Below are 27,434 nucleotides of genomic sequence, written 5' to 3'. Positions count from 1 at the left end.
CTACATTATTCTTATATTTCATTTATTAGGTTCTGGAAAAAAGTGCCAGCATCCCTGGTCTGAAGCAACTGCCAGAGCCTTCAGACACCCATTTAATGCCAGAAGGTTCTCTTCGGGAGACAAGGCAGCTGATGGTGGCACTGGTGAGGAAACTGGAAGAGAAACATCCTAAGGCTTCTGCTCAGAGGTAGGGCACTGACAGAATGGAGCTTTATTGCTCAATGACATTCGATGTTTTCCTTCAGTTTCATGTAAGATTGATTTCTTGAAGATTATTGAAATACCTCAAAAGCCCTTTGGCTTTCAAGCACAGTAGTTTTCAGGTCACATTTGATGAAGAGAGGTGACATTTATGCGTATTTCATTAAAGTTTGATGTATGGTATTGTTTATAAGAATACTTAGAGCTTCTGTCCTGGGATTTCACTAAAAGACTCTGAAATAACATAATTAAAGTGATACTGAATATATATCCAGTTGTGAAAATACCAAGAGGTCCTTGAGAACATCATACCCATAGACAATCCTTTTTGTGGTCCATGAGGAGATTATTGCATTTAGACCTGAGGATAAGTGCACAATAGATGGTCTTAAGCAGTGATAATTTAACAGGTTGACATAATTTCTACAGAGTAAAACTAAGCAATGATTTTGCTAACCAACTGAAAATCACCCTTGGTTGGACAATTTCTCTGATTCTCTTCATTTAATTGGTAAACTAAAGTTTATGTTTAGTAGTAGTAGTAGTAGAATTATTGTTAATTGTGTTGGGTTACAACAAAATAATGTTATAAATTGCAATTTTAGTATAATAATTGTTGGAAATTAACTATTGACTGAAGTACTCTTAAAGGAATAATATAATTCTTATTGTACTCACTGAAGTTCAAGAGAATTCCTAAGTTTAAATATTTTAATTGTAGATAGAAATGTTAGTTGTATGAAGAAAGAAAAAAAGTGACAACTTTTCATTTCTTTTTTTTAAAAAAAAATTCCAGCTTTGTTGAGTGAGATACAGTTGGCATATAACATTGTATAAGTGTAAGGTGTGCAATATGACTTTTATTTCAATGAAAAGCTATCTTATATTCTTAAATTATATATTCCTGCCTCAGATTTTAACAGGAGGGGAACATTTTTTCCTGATAACAACAGTGACTTTTCAATTTATTATCTCTTTGTTATTTAAAACTCACATTGGTTTTGTTGTTTTGAGTAAGATAGTTCACAGATAAACAAAAGAAAAAATTTAGGACCTTTCTGTATCATAGTCTGGGGATGTCCTGGACTGCAGGAAAACTTAAGTTCTAGTTTTTATTCCTGCTACTTGCTTTTTAATCACATATAGGAATCTCAACTCTCTGACACCCTACAATACAACCACAAGACCTCAGCTATTTAGCCAGGCCACTCTGGTCCAGTCACTAGAATGTAAGTCCCTTGGGAGCAGTCTTTGAACTTTCCGTGTAAAACAGAAACTCAGAGAAACCTGGGCCACTGGGGAACTTAAATATTGTTTTATAAGACCTCTGTTGGCCTATCTTTCTAGACTCACTTGGCCGCCATTTCTATTCTACGCTGTTTGAGAGCATGCTGGGGGCTTGTCATTATCCTGGGTTCTACTCAAGGAGGCACAGGTTCCTTCTGCTCCCAGATTTCTGAAACCTATATGGGATTTCCATGTATGTCTCCTCCTGGCCCTGGTCCTGGTGGGTCAGTGTGTCAGAACGCCAGTGATATGTATATAGTGTATAGTATACTATACTATATATATGTAGTATTAGGTAATGTGAACCAAAAAAACCCCACAAAACAAACAGAAAAACAAACAACAAAGCAGTTATTGTTAGTTAACATAACACAAGACCTATTTGAGTTGTTAGAATTAATGTCTTTAAATTTCCAGGAATGTAGCAAGCACTCAATGAGTAGTCTTTGTGAAAATGGGCTGTAACCAAGGAGGGTAGAAACCAGTTTTTAATAGGGCTTATAGTTTGTGATTTTTAGTCAATAGGAATTGACTAACCATGTTTGGGATTTCATTTCCTAAGAAAATTCCTGGGGCCCTTATTTTAGTGAGTATCCCTCAGGGTTTGTGTCTCAGGCTGCAACAACTCTTCTAGCCCTCTTTTTTTTTTTTTTTTTCTTAAAGCCACGGTTTTCCTCTCCACCCCGACAATTTACCATAATAGATGTAATTTCAGTTTCACTCCTTCTCTTTCTGTTCCTTAACAAAGTTATTTTGAGTAGAAAGTAAGTACTTAGAGCAATTACTTTCCTCCCATTTTGGAAGGAATTGTTGGGCAAAATTAGAACATGGCTCTGAATTTGGCATATTGATTACTTTGAACCTTAGGTTGCCTGGTTAGGTTTACACACTGCCCAGCACATTGTATTATTGCATCTTTAAGAGAGCTTTACATTTTCTTGCTTTTATCAATGATAACTTTACAAAATACAGAATAAAATCATAACAAGAAGTAAAGGAATAATGTGAAATGATCTGTGTTGTGGAAACTGGAGAAAGAAGTAGAATTTTAGAACAAACATGTTAATGAGCAAATAATCTGAAGAAAGAACATGTATTTGAAAAGAATAAAAAGATATAGATATATAAATGTATGTATTTCCTTAGAAGTAGCCAAAGAAGGAGAGAACTGCAAGTAGCCAAATTTGGGGAAAGAGAGAGGTATCATAGTTAGTGGCAGCTAATATGTGAAAATGAAGGAAAACATTCAATTTTTAATAACATACACTGACTTTGCTGAAGTGCCTTATGTACATTATTGCCCAAGAACCTATGATGTATGTAAAACTGAGGTATTAATCTCTGTTTTACTGATAAGGAAATTGAGGGACAGAGAGATTAAGTTACTTCACTAAGGCCTTTCAACTAGTAATTTAAGGCAGGCCTATCTGAGCCCAAAATCTTTTTCTCAGTGTCTATATTATTCTGCCTACCCATTCATGTTGTTGTCTTGGTGATTATTCCAAATCTTTTAGCCTTTCAAATGGGGCCCATCATTTTGACTGGGTATCTTGGAAAGGGACCTTTAAATACAGTTTAGAAAGGGAATGATAAAAGATATGTCAATGTATGCACCTTTCAGTGAAGACTAAATAAGAGGTAGAAAATATTAAGGGAGACTGAACCCTTGACTTCTTGAATCCAACAGTCTAGATTTACTGATGATGTATAGATGCTTACACTTGAATGAATTAGAGATTTTTTAAAAATTTATGTCTAACAATGTGACTGTAACTTCTGTCATGATTAGCCAAGGTATTTCCCACTTTCAATGGTGATTCAGTTCAGCTTTGCATATACTAAATTTGGTGATAGGTAGCTAATAGCTGTTATTTGTTGAATAGTTATGACGTGTCAACTCCTATTGAAAGTACTTATTCTTCTAACACTGTGATAAATTTATTTAATTATTGTCATGATAATCTGATGGTGGAGGTACTCTTAAAATCCATGAAGATAAAGCAACTGAAGCTCAGAGTGATTTCATAATGTGCCCAGTCACATAGCTAGAGATAGGAGAGATGGGGTTCGAACCCACAACCATTTGGATCCATAGACCATGCTCTTAACCACTGTTTTATTACTCATTCCTAGTTTCTTAGTAGTATTTATTCCAGTGATTTTTGTAACAGAATGTCATCATATTGAATAGTCATCTTAAGTTATTACTAAAATTTTATGCATTTACATCATAAAAATTTTATTGAACTATTGTCATTTTGATGGGTGCCTTATTTTGAATTATATCCTTAAAAAAACTATAACAATCACCACAAACACACAAACCAGGCTTTCCCATCTACAGAATCATTTAATTTAATTTACATTTCAAATACTTGTGGAAAGTAGTCTGATTATTGATCTTTTTTTTTTTGTAATGTGGAAAAAATTATTTTTCCTATTGAAGAAAAAGGAAAATCTCTTACTGTGTGAGGTCTTTAATCTGAAGTTCTTAGTTTATAGCATATTATATTTTCTTGTTTGCTTTAGCAACACTTGAAATGTTTTCTCTTCCTCTATCAGTGAGATCTAGAAATGTAGTGGTCTTCTTGCTTGGATGAAGTGAGTTGTGTGTACATTTAATTCTAAGCTTGGTCCAAAATAAAATAAATGCCATATTCTGGCATCTTTAAGTGTCTGGAATGTGTTTGTTTACATTAGTTTATCCAATGGAGCCCTTTGCCTTATTCAAATTGAATAGGGGGTGGGGAAGGACTAGGACAGCCGACAAAGCACACTGACCCAGCTTGTCACCCAGTGACCTGTGAGAAGGAAATAATGAACTGTGAGTAGCTGTCATCTTAACTGTTTCTGACAGTTTGCCTTTGGGCACATCTGTGTTAGTTGCATTGGAAAGGCCTTTGTTCTTTTCCCACTAGTGACTTTGGGGAGCGCTGAGGGGTTTGCTAGCTACTGTACTCTTAAGCGGCCCCTTCCTTCCTAGGGAAGCAAGCAGCTGCCACCGATCACACTGACATTTCTCTTCATGACTCCACTTGGCATGTACTTCACTCTTTCAAAAGGAACATAAATTTAAAAGTTCTTTGATTGTTTTCATTTTAAGAATGTATTTCAATATCTCATGAGTTTTGATACTAACAACAAAGCAAGTTATAAAACATGTTTAGTATTATTCTCATTTTATATGGATAAAGGTAAAGATAAATTGATAGCTAACCAGATGGACAGGTGACTTGAAGGAAAATGTATCAAATTATTGACAGCTTTTATTGAGTTTTAAATTTTTATTTATTACTTTCCAAATTTCATTAACTGGTTATTATATTTGCAGTAGGACAAAAATCAACATATGTTATGAAAAGCATTTTTAATGTGGATGCTTTTGATACATGTTTTATTAGTAGGAATATTTAGACTAAAATAGGTAAAGATATGCTCTATTTTGTTTTATGTTTTCCACTGCTACTTTTAAAATAAATTTCCATCTAATAATTTAAACTTTTTAAGTTATTGTAGTATTTACATTTTAAAGTTAATCTAGTGCATAAAATTGTTATAATCATTAGAAGATGTAATTTGATAAGAAACAGGTGTTTCTATCCCCTGGTTTCCTGAAATATCTCTACTATTTCAATCACAAAAAAAGCAGAACATTCTGAATAATGCATATCATACCCAAAGAGAATTGTTTAAATTAAAATCAAAGCTTCATTTATAAAATATGATTTCTGAATCAGTTTTAAAGCCTTATTTACATTTTTACAACTGCTACAAAATCAGTTCTTCTAGCATTATTAAGTCTGGCCACAATTGGCATGCGGTAAACACTGAGTATATGGTATTCACTTAATTTTATTTACCTTTCCAAGAGAATATAAATCCAAACTATACTGCATTGGTCAATTTTTATAAGGCCTTTTTTTCTCCATGAGAGAATAGAAGAAATGAAGCTTGAAAGAAATGACATGTTTTTTCTGCATTCAAGGGTTTTTCTCTCAGTAACAGTTTTGAGATGCACTAACTAATGGAACTATATTATAGTCTCCTGCTTTTCAGAGAAAAGTAAATTAATAATAATGAGAAGTTCTTTAAGCAGACAAATGATGATCATGTCTATATAATTATAAATTGTGAAAAACCACATATTAAAAATTGAAAGTCATATTCTGGTTTTCTTGAGTATTCAATAGCATATGGTTTATTTTTCTGTTAAATAATTTTTGTAGTTCTGCATATAGTTGATGATCTTCTGACTAGAACATTCTTATTATTGTGTACATCATATATCAACACAGTTTTTGTGGAGACAGTGAATATATGGGTCAGTTTTGATAATAGTCAGGCTGAATCTTTTTAAGGAAAGCAAACGGTTTAAATTGGCACACTCAAATTCTTTTCTACAACTCTTACCATTTAAGGCAAATGTTAATATAATAATTGCTTTTGGTATTCGCTAAATCCAATTATACTTCCTTGGATCAAAATCTCCTATTAGTTAAATTACTGTTCGTAGCTATTGAAATGCTTAGCTTTAACCATTGGCCTTTTAGCTCCTTTATACTATATACAAGACTATGGTATTGTATTTAAGAACACAAAATTATGATGTGTTCCAGGGATGCAGAGATATGCTTATGATTCTTTTTTTCTTTTTAAATTGGAAAAGTCAAATATCTTGATATTGGTTGGTACTGTTCCCTGTTTGTATTTTGGTATATTTTTAAATTAATTCCCATATGTTCTCTGTGAATTAAAATAAAGCAAACAAATAATCTAATTGCACCTGCTTCTTTGAAAAAAAGTCAAAACCAAACATTCCAAAAGATTAGGTTTATATCCATAAATGTAGATTGATTCAGAAATTATCAAAGGCTTTCAAATAAGCATTTTATGATTAATTTTTGTTCTCACTCGCTGCCCAAACCTTAAATTATGCTGCTTAATTTCCATATTTTAAAATGTACTATTTATCTTTCTATTTTATTCAGTATTGTCTATAAAGCTATTCAAGGTAGGAGTTGGAAACTCTACTCCTACATTCTTCAAACTTGTAGGCCCCAAACTAGAATGTCTAATGGTATTATAATAGTGAAAGTAGTAGGTAATGAGGTTCTAGATTTGAGTAATGTGGATGGACAAGGAAGAGACTGGTGGAGGAAATGTTAGGACAGTATAGGGAATTGGATGAAAGCAGAGTTCAAGCAGTCAAGGTGACCTGTAGTTTAGCTTCCTAACTTGTCTACGTCCACTGACCCTTGTTTCCCTACAGTCTATTCTCCACTTAATGGCCAGAGTGATCCTTTCATATTCATGAGTCAGATCATGGGAGTCCTCAGCTTCAAATCCTCCAATGACTATTTATTTCTTTAGAATGAAACCCAAGTCTTTACTAAATGCTACATGGGCCTACTTTACCAGACCCATGGTATCTCTCTGAACACCATTCTCCCTTCCCTTCCTCTGCTCCAGCCAGCGTGGCTCCCTGTCAGTGTCTCAGGTTTGCCCTGTGTGCTCACAACCTGTCACTGTCTTTTCCTGCCTTATTTTTCTTCAAGGTACTCCCTTTGCCTATCATGTACTTATTTATTTACTGTCTGAGTTGCCCCATTAGAATGTAAACTCCATTTTAGCAGTAACTTTGTTTTATTTATATCTGTACCTCCAGGGCCAGAACATACCTGTACATAGTAGACCCTCAATACAACATTGTTGAATGAATGAATAAATTAATGAAGTAATGTGATTAATGGAAATAAGAAAATAGAGAAGGAACTAATCAGAACATTCATATATATGAACTGATCCATATATATAATCTGATCATTCATATATATGAATAGTCCTCACTGTTGGATAACTACAGCCCTGTGACCTATGCATGTGTCAATTCCAAACTGAACCTATAACAATGTTTTTCTGATTTCTATATCTCTCATTTCTTTTATCTTTAATTAATATGCAAATATTTATTAGTCATTGTCTGTATTCCAAGCACCGTCCTAGGCATTGGAGATTTAGCACTAAAAAGACAGATATACTTTCTTGCCTCAGAGAGCTGCCTGCACAGACTCTAACAGGGAAGAGAGATATTAAATCACTACAGGAGAGAGAGTGATGAATATATTGTAGGGAGAAGGTAGTTCATCCTGAACAAACTCCCTGGTGATACGCTTTTGAAGTATGACTCTGAACATTTCACTTATTAACTTACAATTTTTTAGTGCACCCATTCTGTACTAAGTTAAGTGAAACATCAACTGTCAGACCCACCACACTGTATTCTTGTCACAGAACCTCCCTGTACTTATCCAGGCCCAGGCTAACTGTACTTAGATTATGCTGGTTTGCTTGACCAAAATGCCCTTATCTCCTTTTTCCTACCTAAAATCCTACCTTCTCCAAGGCCCATTTTCATTGGCTTTTATCAGCCTTTCTTTTGTCTGATATATATGTCTAAGGATATAAATTTGCCTCTAGGCTTGGCTTTAGCTTCATTCCACTAATTTTAATGCCATTTGTTCATTATTATTTCCATTTTGTTATAATCTTTGATCCTTGATTATTCAGAAGTATATTTCTTAAGTTTCCAAATGTATGAAACATTTCTAGTTCATATGTGTGTTATTGACTTCTAGATTAATTTCACTGTAGTTGAAGTACACTTTTGGTATGAACTCAACTCTGCCATTTGTTGAGATTTGCTTTATGGTCCACTAAATGTATGAACAGTTTCTATAAATGATCCATGTGTACTTGAAAAAATATGTATTCTGTAATCTAGGAGTGCAGTGTTCTATATATGTCAATTAAATCGAGTTTGATAAATGTGTTTTCAGTGTATACTCACTGATCTTTTGTCTGCCTGTTTAATCATTTACTGAGAGAAATATGGTTATAATTGTAGATTTGTCTATTTCTCCTTTTATTAATCTTATGACTATTTCTTTTCTTTTTAAAAAAAATTCATTTCTTTTGAGAGAGAGAGCACACATGTGTGAGTAGGGGAGGGACAGAGAAAGAGAGAGAGAGGGAGAAAGAGAGAGAGAGAGAATCCCAAGCCGGCACTGTAGGGGCTTGATCTGGATCTGGATCTCAGTCCGAACCTTGAGATGAAGACTAGAGCCGAAATCACAAGTCAGTCACTTAATCGACTGAGCCACCCAGGCACCCCAAGTCTTAGCCACATTTTTAACCGATTCTGTTGATCCTTCTTTCTGTATCTCTGAACTGTCAGGAATCACTTACCATCTGCTTCAAGAACATCTTTTAATATTTCCTTTGGTGTGGATCTTCTTCTTATGAATTCTCTGTTTTTAATTGTCTTAAAATATATATATATTTCACTTCCATATTCTCATTTTCATATTTTTATTGAATGTGAAATTATAGGTAATCAGATACTTTTTTTCCCACAGCATATTGAAAATATCATTCCATTATTTTTGGCTTCCATATTGTTTATGTTAATTGAGAAGTCATGTATTAGCCTTATTGCTCCTTTGAAGGCAATGTTATTTTTCTCTGGCTGACCTTAAGGTTTCTCTTTGTATTTGGTTTTTACTATGCTTTTTCTTAGTGAGTTTTTCCCCCCTTTGGTGTTGTTTTGTTGCTTTATATTTATACTTGAGGGTTTTAGGACTTGAAGCAGTGGCTTACGGTGTTTTATCAGTTTTGGAAAATTCTCTGCAGTTGTTTCTTCAAATGCTATTTCAGCTGCATTTTCTCTCTTCTCTGAAGGAACACTAATGACATGCAAATTAAATTTTTTCTTTTACTCTAAACTCTGTTCTTACGCTCTATTTTGTATTTTCCACCTTTTTTCTCCTTATACTTTAGTGTGGATATTTTCTTTTGACTTGTCTCTCAGCTCATCAGTTCTCCAACTTCTAATCTGATGCTGAATCCATAAATTGAATTCCTAATGTATATTATGGTATATTTCAGGTATAAATTTACCATTTGGTTTTTATGGCTAATAATATTACCACAATTTAATCATTCTTTGGTTATTTTTTTTCTTTTCAACTTTTTTTTTTTTTTTTTTTTTGGGACAGAGAGAGACAGAGCATGAACGGGGGAGGGGCAGAGAGAGAGGGAGACACAGAATCGGAAACAGGCTCCAGGCTCTGAGCCATCAGCCCAGAGCCTGATGCAGGGCTCGAACTCACGGACCGCGAGATCGTGACCTGGCTGAAGTTGGACGCTTAACCGACTGTGCCACCCAGGCGCCCCTCATTCTTTGGTTATTGAACAACTTAGGTAGTTTTCAATATTTCAAGTTTATAAATTACACCTTAACACACATCTTTGATTCTTGTCAAGAATGCATTCATTCAATCTCTGAATATTTATTAAGCACCTTATTTTTTCTGCCCCAAACCTTGTTGGGCACTAAGAATTAAAAATATATACAAAAAAGTCTCTGATTTTCCTGAGTTTATAGTGTCGACAGCATTTCCCTACCATGTTACTAGTGAAAAATCTGAATAAGGTTTTAAAAATTGTGTTCATTATGAGATTTGTTGAGTTGCTGGGGTTTTTTAAAGTTTATTTATTTATTTTGAGAGAGAGAGAGAGAGAGAGAGAGAGAGAGAGAGAGAGAGAGAGAGGCAGAGAGAGAATCCCAAGCAGCCTCCATGCTGACAGCACGGAGCGTGTTGCAGGGCTTGATCCTACAAACTGCAAGATCACTACCTGAGTTGAAATCAAGTGTTGGATGTTTAACCGACTGAGACACCCAGGTGCCCCTGAGTTGCTGATTTTATTTTCTGTTTTATTAATGTTTTCTATTTTTTACCTTAGCTAATCAAAGAAGGGGCCTAAATCTGACTCTCTAATAGCATTTTATTTTCTTTCTGAAAGCGTAAGCCATCCTTTATATTTTTCATGCTTTCAAACTTGACTGCAGTGTTAGCCAACTATGACATACACTGTCTTAGAATTATTCTTACTTTTTAAAAAGAGATACCAGGAATCATCCTTTGGTAATGAATAGTCTCTACAAATATTTATGAAAAATAAATCATTTGTCTTCAGTTAAGTTACTTAAGAATAATTATGTTGCGATAGACTGATCATTTCATTTGCCCATCAATCTATCAATTTGAATGCAACTGATAGTCCTTTTGATTGACTCATCATCATCTGTATGTTTGTCATGAGTCCATTCTTTTTTGACAAAAGTCTCCAATTGGGCCATTCTGTGAATTAGAAGCAAAGGGCGTCAACTGAGCAGACAAAACAATATTCTTATATTCATATGCTCAGAATACATAGATTTTTGATTTGGTGATTTTAATATCAAAATTTAAATCTTTAATTCCATTGCCAAACTTTGTTCACTGTATTCTTTCCTGTTCAGTTACTCACTAATCCTTAAGAGTCAATTCATTTATATATGATACATAATAAGCATTAATTTCTCACTTTTATATTCATTCATTTGATAAACATTTTTGAGTGCCTATTCTATTAAGAGATATATGATATATCTTCCTAATTGACATCTCAGAATCTGGAGTCAGATTAGCGCAGCTTGCAGTCCTAGTTCTAAGTACTCATGGTTTGATTTTGGACAAGCTAATTAATATCACTGATGCTAATTTCCTCATATATAAAAGGGGATAGTAATTATTGTGAAATTTAAATGATATCATGAATATTAACATTTAGCCCAATTCCTGGCACATAGTTAATACTCAGTAAATGGTAGCTTTTATGATGATAATGATGTCCTATTATTAGTATGATATTAGTATTAAATGCAAAATATCATAAAGATGCAAACCAATTCCTGCCTTTAAAAATTCTGAAATTTCATTGAGGGGAAGCTGTGCACTGCTACATTTTTAATGCTATTCAAAAAGTAATTATTGAGTTCTCATTGGATATAAGGAATTATACTATGTAGTATTTGAGTGTGCATTTTAAAAAGTATCCCACAGACCTTAAGGAATATAGACATACTAAATATGTATATTCACAAAGAAATAATTTAATGATGGCAAACAGTAGTCATGCTATAAATATGTGTTCTTAGCTTTTGTGAACAAAAGAAATTAAACATATCAAATCACTATATCACCAAGTTGGGGATATAAGTAATGATAGTCTATTCTCAAATAAGTTTAAATATAGTTGGAGAGACAAAGCAAAATGATTAAAACTTTAATGACTTATTGTTTTTTATTACTCATGTTTATCATTAAACTTTGGGGGAAAAACAGAAAATACAAAGAACAGGGAAAATACATAATTCTGGATCATTAACTTTTTATTTCTCTCCTTATGTTTTGTTACCATGTTAAATGGGGACGTGCTATTTTTTTGTCTTCGATAATGATAATACCAGACATTAAAATGTTCTGTAAGCATTTTTTCACAGCATTAAATATGTGCCTGTATCATTGTTACTTAGTGCAAATCTTAATGTGTGTAACCAGTGCCACATTATAGGACTTTAAGTTGTTTCCAAGTTTTTTGCTCTTCAAACAAGATGGCAATAAACAACAGATAGAAATCTGAAACATAATATAGATGTTCAATAATAAGAATCTCAAACAGAATTTTCATACAGCAGTACACACACACACACACACACACACACACACACACACAAGTGCATGTGCAAGTGGTGACATCTGAATAAGAGCTATGGATTGCCACAATGTGAATTGCTTGGTTTTGATATTGTACTGTAGTTGTGTAAGATTTTATTATTGAAATAAACTAGAGGAAGAGTTAATGGTACCTCTCTATACATTTCTTTGCAATTTCATGTGAATTTACTATTATTTCAAAATGAAACATTTAAAAAAGAACAAACCTTCCCCAAGTAAAAATAGGCAGGGCTAAGAACAGAATATATGTGGAAGGATAGCTCTTCAGAAAGAAAGAAAATTACTTGACTACACTTATGATCTAGGAAGGTTCAATACTCCTAAGAAAGTTTTTTTTCTTTTTTAATGTATAAAAATTGTTAATCTGGAGCCTCTGAAAGAAAAAGACAATTAGCCCTAGACACCAAATGTTTCTTTAAATTAATGGCAGTCTATAGTAACATTTTTAAAAAGTAGGCTCCAAAGTAGCTACAAAAGGAGTTCTTTTTTATTTCTTTATTTATTTTGAGAGAGAGGGAGAGAGAGAAAGAGAGAATGAGCAAGCAGGGGAGGGTCAGAGAGAGGGAGAAAGAATCCCAAGCAGGTTCTGTGCTGAGCCCCACATGGGGTTCAGTCCCACAAACTGCGAGATCATGACCTGAGTGGACATTGAGAGTCCAATGCTCAAGCAACTGAGCCACCCATGCACCCCTAAAATGAGTTCTTGGTTCTAACCACAAGTGGAGGTATTTAACATATTTCTAATAGGAAATTCTGGACTGAGCTATTTAGAGATTTGCATTGGAAGTCCATTTCTCCATAAGAATAATAAAATCAGGTCAAATTCAATGAAGTGTGTGAGGAGGAGGACTTTGCCTGACATCATTCATAAGAAGTGGGTCAGACCAGCAGAAAATACTCTGACTAGAAAGAGTGAAAGTTAAATTCCTGAATTTGAGATTCTTTGCCTATCCCTTTACTCACAGGAAATACATGTAGACAAAAGTGTGTATGTGTGTGTGCATGTGCATGCTGTGTATGAGATTGAAGTGCTTTTTTTATATTGAAGTATTCATACACACACATACATATGAAGAAACTTATGAGCATTGATATATATGAGCATATTGATATATGTGATTGATATATATGAGCATATTAATATGAGACATAAAGTCTCATATTACTATGCTTACAAGTCTTGTAAAACACTTAATTGTAATTTTTCTAGGATGTCATATTTCATTATTCCACAGTTTAAAAAAAGTATTTCTAACATCTCTCTCACTCTGTCATGAAAATATAAGTAATTGGATTATCATTTTCCTAAAACATCAGCATCACATGCTTCTGTAATAATAACTACCTACATTAGTTACCTATTGCTGTGTAACAAAAATACTACAAATTAGCATCTTAAAAGTCTCAGTCTTATTATCTCCCAGTTCTCTAAGTCAAAATCCAAGTGGGCTTTCTGGGTTGTGGCTTCATTAGGCTGCAATTAACATGTTGACTAGGTTGGACTCTTACCTGAAGGCACTAAGGAAGGATCTTTTCTAGACTCTTTCAGGTTGTTGGTCAAAGTCAGTTAGATGTGGTTGCCAGACTGAGTCTCCTTTTCCTTGCTGGCTGTCATTTCAGTTTCTAGAGGATGCCCACATAACTTGGTACATAGCCCCTTCCATCTTCAAAGCTAGCAGTGGCGTGTCAAATCCTCCTTGTGCTCTGAATCTGACTTTTCCTTTGCTTGCCAGCTAGAGAAAACTTGTCTTTTAAAGGGGCTCATGTGAGTAGAGTGTGCTCACCCAGAAAATCGCCATACCTGAAAATCAGCTGCACTCTATTAGTAATATGATTATGGGAGTGATCTCTCATATTCACAGGTTCCAGGGATCAGGGCAGGACATCTGTGGGGACCAATTTTAGAATTTTGCTTGCTATACTGCTGCTTTAACATACTGCTGCTTCCAGGTAAAGGACTAGTTTAGATACTCTCTTCTTTTATATTCTAACTGTAGAATTCTTGTCGTGGTCAACACTACTATAGAAAAGAAAAAAATAGAAAATGGCATTTAAAGTGTGTTAAAAAAAACAAAACAAAACATGTCTGACAGCCTAAAAGTTTAGGCCAAACAGCCACGGTAAGTAAATATCGATACCTTACTTAGAATAGGGCTTCAGTTGGGACAGAGGAGAGGAAAAAATGCAAAATTCTCATAGAATATAATGACAGTAACTGTAATGGGGCTTTCCATTTTACTGGCCATCAAGTTTGAGAACTCAACAGTATAACCAATCCCTGTATAACTAATGAAGATGATAAAATTCCCAGTGCAAACTGTTTTAAGCACGTAATCCAAAAGCAGTCCAGGGGAAATGTTGGTTTAGGTGCTGAGCTGATTAGATCCCATTTTTCCTCAATTCTCCCTTCAGGATTCATGAGAAAGAACATAGTGCCAGCAGCTTCTGCCCTTAAATGGTTTCAGGTCTCAGCGCACAGAACTCTTCCCAGAAGTACCAGAAAGTCTGAATATAAACAAAGCCTCTGTTGTGTCAGGTGCCATTCTGAAGGGATCACTGTGATGTGCTGATTGGCTTAGACCCAGGTCACGTGCTTCAACTCTGGTATCAGGGGTAGAGTCAGCTTCACTGGAACCACCTGGACAGAGACAAGGGAGAGGTGGTTCCCAGAAAGGAGGAAGGATAGGTTGCCAGGAGGCAGTGAAGGATGCTGAGCTGCACAAGAAGGAATGTCCCACAGCAATGTCTTTACCATTCAAAAGATATTTTATAGATATACATACCAATGGGTTATATGCAAATATCTCACTTGCTTAATAGAGTGAAGCAGCAATAGTGGGCTGAAAGGAAAGCTAGAGAGTTATTTTAGCAGTATTCAAACTATGTTCTGGGGAACCTCAGTGTTCCTCTGCTGCTTTAAAAGAAAAATGGAAAGCTCAGTCCAGTTGTCCAATTTACAGAAGAAATTGCCAAGACTTTACCTTCTTTATTTTCACAGAAACTTTTTTTTTAAATAAGTTTGGTACTTGATAGCCTTTGTTTATTCTAGAACCAAGTATAAAATGGTAAGTGGTCTGTCTGATTTAGCATAGATTTATATTTGTGGTCATTACAAATTATATATATATTATCTTACTGCATTCTCTTAAAAAGCGTAAAAAATTCTGTGTTCCATTACATAAATAACTTTGAGGACCATTGATATACTCCTGTATTCTCAATTTCAGGTGAATAAGTTGAGGCCCAAAGAAGTTAACTAACCTTTCCAAGGTCACCCAGGTAGTTAATCAAGAATTCTGGTTTTATGTCTCATTCTCATAATTCCACATCCTCCATATTTAATATTTTAATATTGTCTTAATTTTATCTTACATTGTTGAAGAACTTGATTGTTGGTGGAAAGGATAGTAAATGTGTAGGGAAAGAAAGACAAGAATGTAGTTATAATAATAATTGAATTTTATTAGAATGTAAAGTGCATTTGTGGGCTTTGCTTAAAATAACAAATATAACAGTTTTTGATGCAAAAATTTAGAGACGAGGCTTAGTTGTTTAGTCTGGCTTTTTGTATGAACCTATAAACCCCAAATTATCTTGTTTCTTCTAGTGTTTTTACTTATTTTAGTTTTTGCACCATGATGATTCCTCACAGAAGTCATGTAGAGGTAATAAGATGAAGTGGTCATGAAGAGAAAGGAGTTAGACTAGCTGGGTAAAAATTCTAACTTTGGCAAAGCCTCTCTTTCCATTTGTGTTTTAGTTGCCAAATCTACAAGTTGATGTATAATTCTTCAGATGCTGGTGGTGAGGATTAAATGAGATAATACATGAAATCAAGCTGCAACATAAGATAGTAGGTAAGAAGTACAGACTTAGGAGCCAAATGTCCTCAGTCCAAATTCTTACAAGCTGTGTGACTTTGGTCTAGTTACTTAACCTCTCTGCTTCTGTTTTTTCATTTGTAAATTAGAAATGATGATAACATCAACCTTACAGGGTGGCTGAGGATTAAGAGTATCAATATTTGTAAAACATTTGGTACATTTATATGTACCTGTACTAACTGGCACTCATACAAATGAATAAGTGCTGAGAAACAGTGCTTGGGACGTAGTAAATGCTTGGTATGAGAGTTATTGTAGTAGTCCCTAGTCACACCCTATCACTTTGTTTTATTTCCTGCATAGTACTTAACACTATCTAAGATCATCTTGTTTACTAATTTGTTATGTCTTCTTGTCTGTCTTTCTCCTTGAAAATATAAACTGCTTGAGGACAGGGACTGTCTCCTCTTTTTCACTGCTGTACACGCAGAGCCTGGAACATCGCTCTACATAGAGATGACAAACTCAAGAAATATTGTTGAATGAATTAATGATTAAAATTAATAACATAAGCATAAATCCCCTAAGTACTTTAAATGTAATACTGCTACATGATAATGCCTCTGAATGAGAAGCCTTAATTATTTTTCAGTCCTTATTTAGATTTCTAAATGAAATGCTTACAAATTTCCTTAATTAGCTATGCTAATTTGACATTTATGACATGCATCAGAATGCATAGTTTCATTTAAGATTTTAACATACTATAAATACCTTGAGCAAAGCATAATTGAGATCTTTTCTCCTATTCACATGAATGCATACAATACTTTTGTGTTTTACCACATTAACCCCAGAGGAGTTGCAATTTCTTAATGCTATTGACCTAGCTTTTCTAGCTCACAGCTGTTTCCTGGTATAGTGTCTGACCTCTGGGATAAAACAGGGTTTAGGATGCCCTCACATTTGCTCTACATTTTTAATTTTTTCTCCCGAAGTATGGCTAACTGACAAAGTCAACTGTCATATTGTCTTGTATTTTGGTAAGCAAGACCTCTCAGCTCTAGGCATTAAAGGGCTAAACCCTTAATTATTGATGATTTCACAAATAGCAGTTTATTGGTACAAACTCCTTTTTTTTGTTTCAGTAGAAAATACATGGACTTTTGATTGTCATCAGTTAAAATTGTTTGAAATTAGTAGCACACATAAATTCAGCAAATTTATGAGTGCCAGCACAGTGCTACATACTTTCTATATATTCTGTTATTTAATCTCATGAATTCTTGGATGTGACTATTATTTCTACCATTTTTTTTTTCTCATGAGGAGAATGATGCCCAGACAATCTACTGGATGTTCTAGGCTCAACTAACTAGTAACTGGCAGAGCTGTGATTTGAACTTCAGTCTCCAGAGGCTAAATCCATTCTTTTTTTCTACTATAGCAATGATTCCCAGATCAGCAGCAGGGGGAATCTCCTGGGAACTTGCTAGAAATGAGTTCTCAAGGCCTGGTCTAGATCTAGGGTGGCAGTCAGGACAGTAATCTGTGTGTTTCCTCCAGATAAAACTAGCTAAAGTCTGAGAACCATTGCACAAATAAACAAGCCTACATACTTTGGCCTAGCCAGGTAGATGACTGAGTTAAATGACTAGGAAAGATGTAATATTAATACAATTTGGGGGAAAGATGTAATATTAGTAAAGTTTTCAGTTGTATTTTTTTCTTAAAACATAGTCTGTCTTAGGTCTATTTTTACTGTCCTTTTAGTTTTTTTCATAAAATTCTGTTTTGAACACTTACAAAAATAACTCTATCTCCATCTTTAAGTGACCAATATTATTTTCAATGTATATCTGAAATTCATTATTGCTATGACTTATCATTGTTTAATATCTGATAATATTAAAAGTTTCTCCTTATTAGTTTATTAGTCTTCATGTTTTGGGTTTAGGTTCTAATGATTGTAGCCCTATTGGAGATGCATTAATTGTATTCTTTTTGCCACCTCGAGGAGTAAACACAAATGAATGTATAAATTTGTTCTTTTCCTCCAGGAATCATGGGGCTAAATCACTTTATTTTAGTAACTTTATTTACTTTATTTTAGTAACAAATATTTATTAATGATCCAGGCACTGTCTTAAGTACTTGTTATTAATACTCATTTCCTGGTTGTTTCTTTTTAAAAGCATAAATAGTCAGCATATATCAATAATCTATCACATAATACCCATTCTCTTTGCAAATACTGTATTATTTCTTAAAATTCCCTGTATTTTTTCTTGTTCATTAAGCACCTTATTTAATTTTCAAATGCTGATCATCTAGAATTTCTGACTCATTTCCCACTGTCTCTTTAAAAGCTATAGTAAGATTTCTTAAGTGCTTACCATGACTCAGGTCAGGACTTCATTTTTCATTTTTTACCATATGAATTTAGGTAGTAAGACTATCCCTAAATTACAAATCAGGTGACTGAGAGAGAGTGGAACTAGTCCCAAGTCAAAGAGTTAGTAAGGGGGAGAATCAGGATCTGAAACTTAGAGTATGACTTCTTAAAACTTCATACCTCCTCTTATATTTTAAAAGCCTTGCTTGTATCATTCTTTTTCATATGTCCATTAAAAGAAAATTTTGATGTTTTCTTTTTATTTTTTTTCATTTCAAATCTTAAACTTAAAAAAAAAATCCTCTAATGTGTAAAGTTGTGTAGACCAAGGACTGTAGCCTATATCCATATAGTGCACACTGCCTGATATAGAGTAGGAGTTTAATAAGGGATGAATAAATTAAAATGACAATTTTGGATATAACTTTTTATTATTACATTATCATATTTATATTAATTATCATATAAATAAATATCCACAAGAAGCACTTACTATAATGCTGATTAGATGTCAGCATCTGACAGTTACTTTTTTAATTATGAAATTTGAAGTTGAGAAAAAAATGGGCATTATGACACAAAAAAGCTATTTCTTTTTTGTAAGTCCCATTTTTCATTTTTAGCTTCTAAACCTGCTTGCTCTATCAAAAAGGGTACTTCTTTTTAGGTGTACCCAAAGGAAAGCATTTCCAACAATAGAACACATCCTCAGGAGAACTGTCTTGTTGTGAGGACATAGGATTTGAGTCAAATTTACTATTTGGATCTTCAACTGTGCTCCACGCCTAGAGCACTATTAACCATAGAGACACGTTGACACAAAAGGCAGTGAGCCGGCTGCGAGGCCAGGAAGTGAAACAGGTCAAACAAAATAATTTCTGGATACTTTCCTCTTCCAAAAATCTGTCATGAAATCCAGCATTGACCTCTAGTGTATTTTACTTGTTAATTGACCCAGAGAATCAAGTTTTCATCTTTGTAACATTCACAGCCCAAACAAGTTACGATAATCTGAGATTCTCCTCGAATTTTCTGCTTTTCAAAGATTTGGCAGACATTGTAAAACATGGAAGCATGCACAAAATGTTAAAATTTCTCCAAGGAATCCTATATTCTTCAACTGATGTTAAATATATAGAAAGTAACCAAGAAAATAAAATAAGTATGATGCTAAAAAAGTGAAAAAAATGAACAAATATATGTTACATATCCAAATGCTTAATTCTGATGTATGCATTTACATTCTTTAACTGATTCAAATTTCTATTTATGTTCTCTGTTGTTCAAAAAAAAAAAAAAAAAACCAAAACTGCTAAATAAAAGACTAATGCTTGCTTGAATCACCTTTAAAGCCATGATGAATGGTGGGGAAAGGATTAGCATCTAGGAAGATATAATTATAATTAAAGATAGCTCTGATAAGAGGAAGAAATATTCAGATGCAAGCCAATTCCATTCATTAGAAAGATGTGATAGTTCACTGAGGGAAAACAAACAAATGTTAAGTTGTTAATGAGCACATCTGGCAAAGTAACTTCTGGGACATTGCAGAGATAAGAGACTTTCCGGAAGCTCTTGGAAACACCAAATTTTAAAAAGCAAGTTGGCTTCTATGCCCTTTCAACATGTCCCCACATGTGTACAATTACAGTCCTATCGATTTGCCTTAATGCTTGCTCCACTCTGAGTAGAATCCATTTCTGAACTCAGAGTGTCAAAACCTGAGGACTAATAGGAACGGCTTAGAATTTGAATTTTGAGAGCCTATGGATTCAGGGAAGCTGGGGATGAGCCTGGAGGAGAGGCTAAAACAAGCCATTTCCATTCCTTTACTTCAACAAGAATACCTCTGCCTTATATATTGAGCTCCTACAAAGGCTCCTGCAAAGGCTTGTATGTTGAGCTCCTACAAAGTGTTTTTGTTAACAATATAGATGCTATTGTCAGGCTGCTTCAGTCCAAATAATTGGACTGTAACTCAGCACTTACTAGCTCCATGACCTTGGATAAGTATCTTACTTCTGTCTCTCTGTTTTCCATTTCCCTATGATGGTACTTAACTCTAATGGTTAGATTAGTGCTTGGCATATAATAAACACCCAGTAAATAGCCAATTGAACAAGGAGATTTGCTAAAACAAAACAAAAAGCAAAATGACAAAAAAAGTAAACCCTTAAAGCCATTAATTGTAATGTCGGGAAATGAATAAAGTTTTACACCATAAGATGGCTGATGGGACTAAAATAAGCTCTGGTCTTTAGCTTGGAAACCCCTCTTCCGGGTTCTTCTTGCCCTGTTTGCCAGTTGTGGGAAAACCGCCACAGATATGGAAGCTGACAACTATAAATTACCCTTCCCCCCCTTCATTCGGGGCTCAGATCTTTGGAGAAACAGTCTCCTCTGAGCCCACCAGTGCTAAATAAATCTCAGATTCACCAGATCTCCCAATGCCACTTGGTTTTTTCCGCCAGCATTCCAGCCTGATTCCGTAACAGTAAGATGCAGTAGTTCTAAAACCTAAGGGCTAAGGATATGAAGGTCCCTATCCTACTTCTGCTATTTCTTTATTAAACTATTACATACCATGTTCTTTTAAATCATATATATTGATTTTGTTTATATTCCTTGTTTTACTAAAGATTCAAAAGCATGTATATTGTGTTTGTGTATTATAATTTTAAATGGTTAAGTCGGGGACAGGTGGGGATGACAGTCTTGTAATTTGCTTTTTACAAGTATCTGTTACTGAGGCATAGGTAGATCAAGGTTTGATGATGGATTTTTAAGAATGATAATAACAATAATATTGATAATAATCTCTCCATGTAATGGTCAGAGGAACTAGGATTATTCTTTTTTTAAAATACTGATTGACTTATTTTGAAAGACAGAGTGAGAGACAGCATGCATGCATGCGTGCCCAAGCGTGAGAAGGGGAGGGGCAGAGAGAGACAGAGAGAGAGAATCCTAAGCAGGCTCCGTGCTGTCAGCGCAGAGCCTGATGTGGGCCTCGATCCCATGAACCGTGAGATCATGACCTGAGCTGAAATCAAGAGTATGATGCTTAATTGACTGAGCCACCCAGACACCCCAAGAACTAGGATTATTTTATATGATATGAGAAAAGAGAGCAGTGATTTAATAGTCATGTTATTTAAGGATATACACAGAATATGGTGAACAGTACTTATCTTTCTCAAGTTCAGAATAAATAAGGGGAATAAACAAATATTTCACTGAAGCACATTCAACAAATGTCTGTCACTTACCAGCTACTCTGTTAGGTGTGAGAAGATATATGATCACTCTCAAAGGAATTAAGTAGTTTGATGAAATATTCAGTGTCTATAGAGTAGAGCAACTTCAAAACAACTACTGAAAATAGAGTTGATTAGTACCAGAAAGTAAAGGAATTGTTTTAAAAATAAAATGGAGGGCATGCTGAAAAGGCATAGGAACCAATCTGAAAAAGTTCTCAATGGCCACAGCTGGAAAAATGTGGCAAAAAGATAAATATAAGCCAAGAATAAAATAAATATTCATGAGTTTATACTTGTACAAATACATACCCCAATAAGTAATTGAATGAGGGAGAAAGAACAGCTCTTCTTTATAAGAGAACTTCAGTTATAAATGTAGGAGTGAAGGAAATAGAAAATCATCATTAGAACAGCATAGCAATAATTGCTGCAGACAAGATCCATCAACAGAGGCTAAAATTAGTGGGTGAGAGTTTAAGGTAAAACAGTGTATTTCCAAATAAGGTTTAGGAACATAAGTATTTAAATATCTATTAGCTACGAGGGACAATGTAGTAATTTTACAGTGGAGAAATTTGGTAGATAGCATTTTAACCAAATGATCAGTTAAAGGCACCAGTAATAAGACAAATGGGCATCATGTACCTTCTGAAATGATCTGATGATGCTCTTCCCCCCAAGTCCATTACCTCAGTCTAATCATGAGAAGGCATCAAAGAAATCCAAATTAAAGGATATTCTATGGATGAATTTTCTTCAAAAGTTGCAAGGTCTTGAAAGGAAATACTGATCAACTATCATAGTTAGAAGAGACAAAGGAGACATGGTAACCAAATGCAATGTGATATCCTGAATTGGATCCTGGAAGAGGCAAAGGACATTAGTGGAAAACCTGATAAAATCCGAATAAAGCCTAAGTATAGCTAATAGTATGGCATCAATGTTAATTTCTTAGTTTTGATCATCGTATGATAGTTACGTAAGATGTTAACATCAAGGGTAACTTGGTGAAGGATATACAGGAACTCTCTGTAGTATTTTCACAATAATTCTATAAACCTAACATTATCTCAAAATAAAGAATTACAAAATAGATCCTAATCTTTTGAAATTCTGAGGTTTCTTAGCTATGATTCTGAAACAAAGTAAGGGCAGCAACTAGAGATCTGCAAAAACAGCTCTAACCTTGCAATTTTGTAGAATTTTTCTGGATACTTTCTCATGCTTTAGAAATGTATTTTTCATGTAATTCCCTTCACCAAACAATGCCATGTTGTTCCAAGTCCGTTAATGTATATATAAAATGTACATAGAATGTGTATATGAAGCCTGGACAAGGAAACTTTTTGTAGTGTAGAGTCATCATTAACAAATATTCCATGCAAAAGATATTTTGCAATGACAAGGTCACTTTCTTACCTTCACTTGACATATTAGTTAGGCTACTAAAATCTTTGAAACCTTCAAATAATAAATGGCCAATCCCAATTGGGAAGTAATTTCCACAGAATTTGAATTTGAAATCGATGTTAAAAGAGGATATATACATGTTCATATATATATACTTTTTTTTTCTAATCAATTGTCTAGCATTTCCTTGTGACAAAGGTTTAAGTTCTACCTCTCTACACATAAAAGAGACCTCTTTGGGTCAGCTTTGTGGGGTGGGCAATTTTTGTGCCTGCAATTATCAGACAACGTCCAATCTTGTGCATAAATCATTGCTGCTGCAATTAGCTCATTTACCACTTCTGCCCTGGAGACCAGGAAGTCGGCCTTCCCTAAACAGCTGGGATGGAATTGCTAGAAGGGCTGTCGGTCCCTTTTGATAAACAGTCCTGGCCTCCCACCTCTGCCAGGTGTGTCTTCTTTCACAAGGATTAGGGGCAGGGCAGGGGTTGCTGCCTTTTAAAATAAAAATCCACTAAATTAGGAGCATTGATGATGCTGGATCTAAAAAAGAGTAAGATAATTGACCTGAGGTACTTGCAAGCACTCTGGGGTTTATTTTATCCTCCTATAAGCTCTTTAAACTCCAATTTACTAAACTCACTAAAATAAGAGAAGGCAAACTGTCCTCACAACTTCAAAACCACTTTTCTTTCCTGGGAACCAGATAGTCACCTCTAGTTACAGCAAAGGAATTATAAACAGATCTGTTCAGTCCATTTGTCGTTTGTGTTCCTGTCCTTTGTCTGGTTGCCCCAATTACGCCTTCAGTTTTTATTTTTGTTTACACTGTCTCATTAGTATTTTTCCCTACAGAATTTTATACCCTCTCTCTGAGACATAATTGTATTCTAGCAGTCTGATGAGTACTTGTTTCTTTTCTCTGTTATAAAATGTCTCCCTCCCGTAGCACTCTGACTTTTAAAGGGAATTGCATAGAAAACCATTAGGGAATACAATATACAAGACTTGAGCTGGTAAATTAAAATTAAAATATACCATATCACATAATATTTGTGCTTAAAATGTTAATGGAAACTAATTGTTCACTTGTTATGACCTGTATCCTTTTGAAATATATAGTTTCTGAGTCATTAATCTGAAGCAATATTTCTTGGAAATTCATTCAGGTTTCTGCTGTATTTGAACTTTGTGGACCTCTCATTCATTTGATGGGCATATAAAGTGTAGATGATGGACTTAGCAAACCAGATTTCATATGGATTCAACCCCACATGCCAGATTCCTGGCACAAAGGAGGTTGACTAAGTGAAGTCTACTCCATTATAATATTATTCTCTACAGAACTGAGTTTATGTGCAGTGATATCATTGTGTTAATTTATTTAACTAAATATGCCCTACTTAGAAAAATACCATTTACATAATTTTCTAATATATTAAAAGTCTCAATATATTTGTAGATAATTTTCCATAATTTATTTTTTCCATGATGGCAAAAAAGAAAAATGTAGTAGTGGTTTTAAAGTTATGGGCTCTACAGTATGAATTTCATTATCTTTCTAGATTCAGTTTATTATTCCAATAGGGATTTGGGTTCAATGCTTGTGTAAGAGAAACTTTCTTTTAAATTTTCTGTAATAGTGCAATGGTGAGTGAAATTAATTTTACAATATTTTCTGCCTTCTTTGTAGTGATCGAATATCATATACGGGTTAATTATGGCATCTGGGGATAGTATTATCCCTTAAGACATAGAAATTTGTGCTCTAGGGGTTAATGTTAAGCCTCTGACTTCCGCTCGGGTCATGATCTCACGGTTAGTGAGTTCAAGCCCCGAGTCAGGCTCTGTGCTGGCAGCTCAGAGCCTGGAGCCTGCTTCAGATTCTGTGTCTCCCTCTCTCACTGCCTGTCCCATGCTCACGCTCTGTCTTTCTCTCAAAAATAAATGAACATTAAGAAAAATTTTTTTAGAAGTTTGTGTTCTAAAACTTTCCCTTTCCACAGGAAGTGGTAAAACTGACTTCTATGGGACAAATTTCTAGCATTGCTTTTCAAAAAATTTTTTTGTTAGATTGTGTTAACCTTATAAAAGTTTTTCCAAAAATTGGAGTCATTATAAGAAACTTTGATAGGAAATTTTTATAAAAGTATAATAATATCTAGAATTAGACTATACTCATGCTTAGTGGCTTATATACATAGCTCTTTGATCTTGGATATTTAACATTACCAAGTTAGGAGATTTTTTGTAAAAGCCTAATGATGTGGATCTGAGAAGTCATTAATTAATGAGAAAAAAGTTTTAAGTATCTGTCCCCTTAAAAGCAAATATATTTCTAGTACCTGCCAATTCTTCAGAGGTTCAAAAATGGCAACCTGTTAGTTTCTACCATTCTACTATACATGTTCTAAAGCTTTTATGCAATCCTGTGTTCATGAATCAAAATTCCTTAACTACCCACGCATCTCCTGTATTTTTAAGATTGCCTAAAAGATAAATGATTCTGAAGATAATTCATCAAAAATTGTAATTTGTAATTCTAACACCTTTTAAAAAGATACATAACTTTCACTCACACCCCAAGGGCCAATATGTTATAATTTTGTTTTACTTAAGCTTATAAGAACTCAGATAAAAATAACTGGGTTTAAGTGCGGTTTCCTCTGTTTTTTCGTCTCAGAGGGGGAAATTTCTAGATTAGTTTTTTTTTTCTTCCCCTGGGAAATATACAATTCTCTATGTTATGGCCATTAATGTTCAGTAATAAGTTAGTCCTCAAATACCAATAAGATGATGTGGGCTTGATGGAAGTTAAATGTCCCTAAATCCTATGAATTGATCTGCAGGAGCTGTTTTCCGCATGAGTGGTGGCTTCACCCAGGCAGACATCCGCAGAGCTGCGGAGGTCAGGGTGATGGAGGAGGAGTGGGTTTGGCGGCACATATGCACTCTATTCCTGACAGTGTCTTGCTTCGGCAAAGGGAAGTGAAGCGCGTATACCATGCTCAGTGGCATTTCCAAATGCAGCTCAGCTGGGGGCCCAGGCTTATTGCATCAATGGCACATACCGGGCAAAAAAGGAAATACATAATTTTGTCAAAGTAGTAGATCACAATCTACCAATCCTTCCCTCCCCCTTCAAAATCATCACCCCCACACACTAATAGCTCTAATAGATACAGACTTTATGCATATTTCAGTCACAGCAGTATTTCTAATGCATATGTGAAAGGGCCCTTAATTTATGTCTACCAACTGTGTGGTGCCCTTCTTTTGGGTAATGTCATCATCCTAATGGTGTTTCTATTATAGTCAAAGGTAGCAAATGAGGCTTATTGCAAGAAGGTAATTGATTTTCACTGAGTGAAAATGTAAATAGCCATAAGAAATCCTATGAAAGATAAGCAGTTCAAAATTGCCAGAAAAAAAATGATTTGTATACATGACTTATTGGTCCAAGTATATAAAACGTTTCTTTTTTCGAGTCGATACCACAATAACTATATTTCACATCATTTTATTTCAAATTGAAGTAAAAAATTGAAGAATTTTGATGATCTTGCTTTTACCAGTTTGTGTATATTATGAGAACCATACTACTTGCATCACCACTACTGTTTTCTGATTTGAAAAGATACCTTTTCTCTGAAGAGCCACTTAACAGAAAAGCAGCATTTTAATCACAAAAGTCTCCCTTTTCTACTTATATTTTTTGTGATGGTAATTAAGAAATAGACTATACATGTTTTCCATTCCCCTACCTTATCATGCTTCTGATTTGAAACTGACTTTTATTTCAGAAATTATAAAATAGTTAACGAGACTGTTTTTCAGTTCTTGCCTTAGAAGAAGGTCACTTGTATTAAAAAGAAGGTATCAATTGTGTTGACCTTTGAGTTGGCAGATAGAGATATTTGACAAATTTTATTTCTACAGTCGAATAGGGAATGGGACAGGAAGAGAGTCCAAATTCCTTCCCACTGGAAGGAAGTTTAAAGAAGCAATTCTTTTCCTTTTATTTTCAGCATCGTCAAATGCAAAATCTTTACCATCTGTTTTATTCTTCATAACGTATGTGGCTAGAGGCAGGCCTGACATCGCAGTCAGTTCAAACAGGAGGTAGACTGAAAGCATGTTGACTTATTGCACAGTGTCATGAACAAAATATACTCCTTAATATTAATTAGTCCCCAACCAAGCCCTTTAGTTTGTTACAGTTTTAGATTCTGACACGCAGGACTCCCTAGTGATACGGAGATGTCATCAATCACTTCCAGAGCCATGTACAAAAATTCCATTTGGTAGAAAACACAAGCTCAAAACAAGAAACTCAAATTTACGGGGAAAATAAGACCTTGCATGTTTATTTCATTAAGAAGAAAACATCAAATGGATTTATCACAGTGTGACTTTCCAGCGTCCACATTCTAAATTT

The 27,434-nt window shown here is 34.5% G+C and overlaps 1 protein-coding gene across 1 annotated transcript in view; it reads left to right on the top strand.

Moving 5' to 3' along the window:
- Positions 1–27,434, top strand: part of LOC115525350 (doublecortin domain-containing protein 1-like) — a 256,343-nt gene that overhangs the window by 69,232 nt on the left and 159,677 nt on the right. Inside the window, 1 exon segment of the mRNA XM_032594846.1 lies at positions 30–187. Within this exon segment, the coding sequence (XP_032450737.1) occupies positions 30–187 (158 nt within the window).

This window comes from Lynx canadensis, chromosome D1 (assembly GCF_007474595.2).
Source record: "Lynx canadensis isolate LIC74 chromosome D1, mLynCan4.pri.v2, whole genome shotgun sequence".
NCBI lineage: Eukaryota > Metazoa > Chordata > Mammalia > Carnivora > Felidae > Lynx > Lynx canadensis.
This window is presented reverse-complemented; position numbering and strand designations above follow the sequence as displayed.